The following is a 7,294-nucleotide window of genomic DNA, read 5'->3' as shown; positions in this document are numbered from 1 at the left end:
GGTCGAGGAGCGACGCAGTACTACCCAGTCGTCATTTCCGACCCAGAAGATGCTGCTAAGTTTGGGACATATCGTATGTCTATGTATACGGATGACTCCCCAGCTAACACTAACTGCACCGACGCATTTATTGTGAAGAACTATCCATATGAGAACTTCATGTACGTCTCCAAAGCAGCGAGTTCGGTGATTACAATGAATGGCGAGGACCATTCTAAAGCCGGTGGATATTACAGAGTCACTGCTCCATCAGATGGCGACTTGATTGTCTTAGTCGACGACTTGTCCGAAGTCTCTGCGACACTCGTGTTGTTCAGAGAACCTATTTGTGTTGTGATCGAAGAGGTCAATAGACCACAAGGTGCTGTTGGGATCTATGACCATACTACTGATCCATATGGACAAAGGGGAACTCATTTCAGACTGAATGCTATTGAGAAAGGAGAGGAATTATTAATCTTTGTCGGCGCAGACTCGACAGCTAAGGGAATTGTCCACGTTAAGATGACTTTCATTAAGGACGAAACACCACTGATTGTCCCGTCAGGATTCTTGTTGTCAAAAATCTTCTGGGTCATCTTCGGATACATCTTGATCGGGTTGGCTATTCTCACCGCTTTGCTTCTTGGCATTTTGTATTGGTTCAACAATAGAAAGAAGGTGAACTACGGACACATTTAATCTACTTTTAATACAATTTTAGTATAGTATTGAAGTTTAATACTATATTAAATACTACTATTAAACATTAAATGTTTAATGTGTTTTAAAACCATTTAAAACTATATAAAATAATTTAATATTAATTATAATTAATTAATACCAATTAATACTATTTGATACTATTTAATACCAATTATAACTATTTAATACTTATTTAAAATAAATTGATTTTGAAGCTTCAACAGGAGAATGTACTTGAGTGGCAAAGACTGTGAAATCTATGACATCCGAATCACTTGTAACATTATCACCTTGTGATTTAATGAGTTCAACATAAACACTTATCCCCACCTTTCTGATATGTGACTCGAAAAAAAGAGTACCATTCTCTGTTCTTGTTGTAAGAGAACATTTGCACCAAGGGAGTGTCAGAAATGCCGTCTTATTACACTCAAACACATCATTCAATTTGACATTCTCTTTGATATACTTTGAAACGGCTTTATCCAAATCAAGGAATTCACTCTCTTTAATTTCTTTATTAGTTGTATAGTAAATTGGTAATACAACATCCTTATCAAGACTTAAGTAGTATTTCCCTCTCTTCATTCTTGTGTGTTCTGTTTAAATGAGTTCGTATTAATAAGTTATTAGTTCTTATAATTAAAGTACTATAATTATATTAGTTTTCTCTCGTACTATACAATATAATAATAAATACTATTAGTTATTATTTAACACCGCCGCCCTCTTTTTCTCGTCGATCTCCTCTAATTGCTCGCCCGCCCAATTAGCAAACATCTGGGTCTTCACGACTTCTTGGACAAAGTTGGAGTCTTTCTTGAACCCACTGATGAACTGATCGGCCATAAACAAACTTGTTGTACCTTTACCACTCCGATTGGTTATACAATACTCTTCAAAGTCAACTAAAAGGATCCGCATCTCCATTTCTATCCGCTGAATAGCCCACACTATGACCTCGGAATGCTTCTCCGCACACTCTTCAACACTGTGTGGAATGAACTTCTTCAGTGGCTGAATAGTCTTTTCGATGTCATTACAGACAATATCGAAGTTCGGGAAGTTCGGCAAAATGAGTTTCTCCGCGTAAGTAAATCGTTTTGTGGTGATGTTGTAGACCACCGAATTTTCAGGGAGTTCCGTCTGAGTAAAACAGTTTGTTGTTAGGCCAATGACTAAAGGGGTTGGAGAGTCGATTAAATCAAACGTCGACTTTGTCAACACGGGAATGACTGGAAATTCGTACTTAAAAGGAGACACCGACTGAATCAAAAATGAAAGCGTTGAGGAAACTAAGTCTCTATAAGGGGACAAAATAAACACTTTTTTCTCTAATAAAGTCGCTGTGGTTAAAATGACTAAATCTTTGATTGGAATTTTGTTGAGGAATAAACACTGACACAATAAACACTGTTTGTTCGGAAGTGGCGTGTCCTTCCAATCAAGTTTTAACGGAATTGAAATATCACTGGTGTGGTTGAAAAATTCCGTTAAATGGAGTTCTAAATGTGACTGGGACTCGGTTGGCAAAAAATCAGTCATCATCATCTCGTTGATTTCTGGGAAGTCTGTGTATTACTATTTTATATTAAAATAATACTATTTGAAATAATTATTAGTATTTGTATTGAAATAGTAAACAAACCTAATAAAGATTCTATGAAAGAAAGTGAGAGAGAGTGTTTCTCTGATTGTGTGAGTAAAACGAAAACGATATCATCTTGAATACACCGAAATGAAGAATCTTGTTCGTCGACTTTCTATTTGTTAATTGTATAAGTTGATTGTATTAAAAATAAACTATAACAAACACAACAAAACAATCTTTGTTTTGTTATACAATGAGCAAATCGTTTTGATTTCAAATGAGTTCCCGTAAAATATAAAGTGAAATAATTCGCAACACTCTTGTGAGATAAATTGAGTGATTTGGATATTTCGTTGAAACTGTCTTGAGTTTTAAAAAGTACTTTCGTTTTCTTCACTACATCTGGGAAACAATATTCAACTAAAATCGTTTCTGAAAAATCTTGAATTTGGTAGTCTGGAAATTTAAATAAAATTTGTGGAGTGTCGTTGTTTTTATGAGTTCCTACAACTAGAAATTGCTCAGCCAACGGAAATTTTAAATTTGTTGGGTGATTCATTTTATGAAAAGATGAAAACATTGTCCTCCGCACTCTCTCATCATCAAAATCTTCGGAGCTGTATAACCTCTCACTTCTCTTTCGTTTTGGAAGTGGTAAGGTGGACATGTTTTTTAGTTTTAACATTTTTTCGTTCTTTTTTTTCAACTGTTTTATGTATTTATTGTTGCTATAAATAAATTAAACTTTATTGACATTTTAAGTTCGGATTACTGTAGTTTTCGTTTTTTTATTGAAGTGAGTTATTTATAGATTTAACATATTGATAATAATGTGTATTTTATTATACTATTTATAATAAGAATAACAATTGAACAAAGATCAAGTATTTTAATGAGTTACAAAGTTATATAAAAAACAATAATTTGGTTATTAAATTGAAATAATATTATTATTATCGTCATTTATTTGGCATTTATTTAATGTGTCTTTGTATAGTAAAACAATTAGAGTCAGTCTTTTAACGTTATCTGGTGAACACAAAATAGCTGAAATTTTGTCTGAACATCGGGCATTAGGTAAAACGTGAAAAAACCTGAAACGATTGGGATGGATTTTTGAAATGGCTTCCCGAAATATTCTAATCTTTATGGTCCAAAAGGTACTATATACAGTTTAAAGACAGACTGTATTATATTTTAATTATACTATAATATTATTACAAAATTTCACAAAATATTCAAAAATATTATTAATAATTTAATTAAATTCTAGTTTAAAAATTTGATTTTATTTGTAAAACATTTTAGATAATACCAAAAAAAATTAAAATGAGTTAAATATTTTAACTCAAATAACAAGATTTATTATTAAAAAAAATTTTACTAAAAAATAATGAAAAAATATTGTGAAACTATAAATCTGATTTATAGTTTTTTGTATTTTTCAAAACTATTTAAAGAAAATTGACTTCTTTTTTATTTTTACAATAAAAAATCTTAAAGTTCTCAAAAAAATGTCAAATTTTTGAATTGTAAAAATAATAAAAAATGATCTAAAAAACTGAAAAATCATAATTTGAAAATGGTATTTTTGAGTCTTCTTTTTGTGTTTTTGGTCATCACCGTGGGGCAGCAAGTGACAAACACAATTGCGGTTTGTTTGTAACATTTCGTTTTTAAACTTGATAACAAGCAGAACCGGTACGAAACACAAAACATTGAAATTGATGGTAAAATTATACAGACAACGAACCCAAACAAAGTTCCACTTTGGAAACGAATTCAAAATGAAGAAACTGAAGAGATCAAACAAAAAAAACTTGCGCTTGAGAAAATTGCGAAGGAGAAAGAGGAGATCCAAAAACAGTTTGACAAAAAAGTAAACAGACAGCTTCGGAAGAGCAAAAAGCACCTCGACGAGCTTGCGCTTTTTAAGATCAAAAACGCAGAAGAAGGGAAAAAGGAAGTGAAAATTGAAAAGGTCAATGTGGACAAACTCGCGCTTGACAAAACAACACTCAATTTCGACCTGCCGAAACATTACAAAGATGCGAAATGCAAACCTGTTGTTAGATTAGTGCAAACGAGCAAGACAGAGCCGACAAGACAAACTGTAGAAGTTGATGTTTTCGAAGAGAGAGCGAAACAGAATAACGCAAAGAGACTCATGAGAGCTGCGGATGATCTTGTCCGAAACGCGGATTTGGAGTACAATTATTAGTCAAAGAGTCATTGTTTTTTGAACTTTTGTTTTGAATTTGTGCAAAAATAAATCAGTAATAATGTTAAAATAAGTGAATAAACAAGAAAGTGATGTTGTTTAGAAAGTGACATCAAACAAGTTATATAACTTATTTATTATTCAAAACGACAAAGCTGGTTGAAAAGAATGAGAGAACATTATTAATGAAGTCGAAACTCAAAATAAAAGAACGATGAAAAACAAACAATGGAATTACTAGTGGATAAGGCTAAAATTGCAAGCATCTCGAAAAGAATTGGACTGCCTTGGTATGCAACAGTCGCTGCGATGGAAAAATATCAGAAACTTTGTAAAACCACGGATCTCACCTGGGTCGACACGGAAGACATTGAGATATGTTTGTGTTTTTTTGGCTTAAAACACATCACAAACTTACAATAAGACGCACTTTTTCAGACGTGCAAATCTCTTGAGATCAACGTAAACGAAAACACAGGGTTTTTCTTGAGTGACTTTCTTAACACACTTCAAACAAACGACGTCATCAGCGAGGCACGTTCATCACAACTTAACTTTTTCATCACATCGTCAGAACTCGCAATATCTCAACTGACAAATTTTGATTTTATCGTTCGCGATCTCTCTGTTTCACTTTCCAAACTTTCAGCATCAAGTATCCAAGAACTTCTTACCACTTTGGATATGCAAAAGTTCTCAACAACACTCGAACTCCTCTTCTTGAACGATACCACCGTATTTTCAGATAACGAAATTTTGTTGGGTGTGTTGAACCACATGTTGCAGTACAGTTATTCGCAAAAGACAAAGAAGGATATTGCCTTCCTTCTCTCCAAGAACTCTACAAACACTTTTCTTTTTTCCCAAATTTCTGGTCTTATCAATACTGTCGTTCCACAATCACAATCTCTCCCAGATTTTGAGTTGTCTGCTGCTGAAAGCCGGCCGGAAATAGCCCGCTTTTTTGTGTCGTACCCGTCGACGTGTACCGGTTCTCTCACTAGTATGGGAAAAATAGAAAACTTATTGCGAGCCGATGCGGATCGTGAGATTATTGTGTGCAATTACGTTTTGTTTGAGTTTCTGTTGACTGACAAGAAAGTTGAAGTTTGGTGCAGAAAGGGGGGAGTGGAGTTGGTTGATTTTTCGTTTTGTCACAAACCGTATGTCTCTCACTCATTTTATTTTGTAGATGACATTACCAACTTTATGGAAAACGCAAGGTGCGTTGTCCAGACAGACGACTTTGTGAGGACGTGCAAAAATTATATAGTTGTCCAAAACGAAAGTGTTTCGTTGAGTGAGGAGCAAAAAAGTGAATTTAAAAAATGTGTGGAAGAACAATACCAAATCAAAAAATCGTTTTTCATGAAAGATGCGATATTGAGGGATGAGGTCAAAGTTCAATTTCTCAAATTTAGTTTGGGAAGAGATCATTTCACCAAATTGATACAATCACTCTTTTAATCATTCTTTTCTTATATTTAATAATTTATTATTATTATTATATAACAAACTACGATTGAAAATAATAAAAAAACTATAAAGAATTACTCAAATTTAAAACACTTTTCATAACATTTTTTATTATTTTTAATTATATGAACTGAAAAATAAATATTTTATTTTAAAGATAATCAATTTTACAAATTTAACAATAATAAACCTAATTAATCTTATTTACACTGTGTTAAAAGTTTTAACGTAAAACTATAAAAACCAACTATAATAAAAAATATAAAAATAAATCTTATTTTTATTAGAATACTAAGAAATTCTTTATTTATTACAAATGGAAGAAAAATTGGGTGACAAAAAAAATAGTAATTAAATGATGTAAAAAAGTGGGATTTGTTTTTTATTCATTATTTATTTTTTTCACAAAATAACAATTTCTATAAAAGAATTATTAATTTACTCAAAATTAATTTGTCACCCAATTTATTCTTGTCATTATTTACTCTATCTTTATAATAATATAAAAATAATATCAAAACTTATTAGATCCAATAAATACCCAAAATGGAAAGAATACCAATAGCACAACAAACGTACCATTTAATTTTCAAATAATAATTATACTATACTTAATAGTAATAGTTAACTAAAAGACAGTTCAAGGGGCTAAGTTTTGGAGTTTTCTAACTTGTCAATATACAAGTTAGAATGAATAAGTTCAAAGCTACAAACAAATCAATAAAGTGGGTTTAAGTCACCGTCGTAGCTAGAAAATACAATGACGATGATCATATAAATTGCAATGACAATGATTGCAAGAGTAACAGAGACGGTCATTAATATGAAGAGGACTAATGAAAGAATTGAAATTGTCCGTGCGCCGTTGTCATTGGAATTCTTTAACGTACAATACCCAAAGAGCCAGAAACAACAACACACAAACCCCATCACCAACCACAAGAGTGCGGGAAACGTATCGGAGTTTTCGTGTTGTTCTTCGTCGTCGGGGGGTTCTTGAATGAATTCCTGATATTGAATTTGTTGTTTTTGGGGTTGGGACTCTGGGGTGAGGGGTGTTGTTGGTTGTGTGGTTTGTGGGACAAAGGACATCGAGAGGATATGATTTATTTGTTCTATGAATTTTCTATTTTACAACTTCAGTTGGGTTGAAATACTTTTTCTTCGACTTGTTTATAGGTTGTGTCGAATTTACTCGACTTTCTTGAGCAAAAATAGGCGACAAGGATTCTTTTCACAGTTGATTTGAATGGTTTTGTTGATAGTTATTATAGTAATTATACTAGTAAATAGATGCAAGTATTTTGTATCAAAGTATCAAA

General features: G+C 32.4%; 5 protein-coding genes across 5 annotated transcripts; 3 read left to right on the top strand and 2 right to left on the bottom strand.

Moving 5' to 3' along the window:
- Nucleotides 1–9: 9 nt before the first annotated feature.
- EIN_132340 (hypothetical protein) lies at nt 10–681 on the top strand (the record flags this gene model as incomplete). The annotated part of the gene is made up of 1 exon (XM_004261078.1): nt 10–681. A coding segment is annotated over one exon (672 nt), but the record flags the coding sequence as incomplete, so codon positions are not given.
- Nucleotides 682–1,386: 705 nt separating this feature from the next.
- On the bottom strand, nt 1,387–2,942 carry EIN_132330 (hypothetical protein; the record flags this gene model as incomplete). Its single annotated transcript, XM_004261077.1, has 3 exons — nt 1,387–2,255; nt 2,333–2,447; nt 2,499–2,942. 3 exons carry the CDS (start codon nt 2,940–2,942, stop codon nt 1,387–1,389), a joined length of 1,428 nt encoding a protein of 475 aa, XP_004261125.1.
- Nucleotides 2,943–3,857: 915 nt separating this feature from the next.
- Nucleotides 3,858–4,496, top strand: EIN_132320 (hypothetical protein; the record flags this gene model as incomplete). Its single annotated transcript, XM_004261076.1, has 2 exons — nt 3,858–3,929; nt 3,972–4,496. The coding sequence occupies 2 exons, from the start codon at nt 3,858–3,860 to the stop codon at nt 4,494–4,496; spliced, it is 597 nt and encodes a 198-aa protein (XP_004261124.1).
- Nucleotides 4,497–4,724: 228 nt separating this feature from the next.
- On the top strand, nt 4,725–5,963 carry EIN_132310 (hypothetical protein; the record flags this gene model as incomplete). The annotated part of the gene is made up of 2 exons (XM_004261075.1): nt 4,725–4,875; nt 4,921–5,963. The coding sequence occupies 2 exons, from the start codon at nt 4,725–4,727 to the stop codon at nt 5,961–5,963; spliced, it is 1,194 nt and encodes a 397-aa protein (XP_004261123.1).
- A 726-nt stretch (nt 5,964–6,689) lies between these two features.
- EIN_132300 (hypothetical protein) lies at nt 6,690–7,064 on the bottom strand (the record flags this gene model as incomplete). Its single annotated transcript, XM_004261074.1, has 1 exon — nt 6,690–7,064. The coding sequence occupies one exon, from the start codon at nt 7,062–7,064 to the stop codon at nt 6,690–6,692; it is 375 nt and encodes a 124-aa protein (XP_004261122.1).
- Between the last annotated feature and the right edge of the window lie 230 nt (nt 7,065–7,294).

Source organism: Entamoeba invadens, assembly GCF_000330505.1.
Source record: "Entamoeba invadens IP1 unplaced genomic scaffold scaff_1105074724651, whole genome shotgun sequence".
NCBI classification, from domain to species: Eukaryota; Evosea; order Mastigamoebida; family Endamoebidae; genus Entamoeba; species Entamoeba invadens.
Note: the sequence above shows the minus strand (reverse complement) of the source record. Positions and strands in the feature narration are given on the sequence as shown.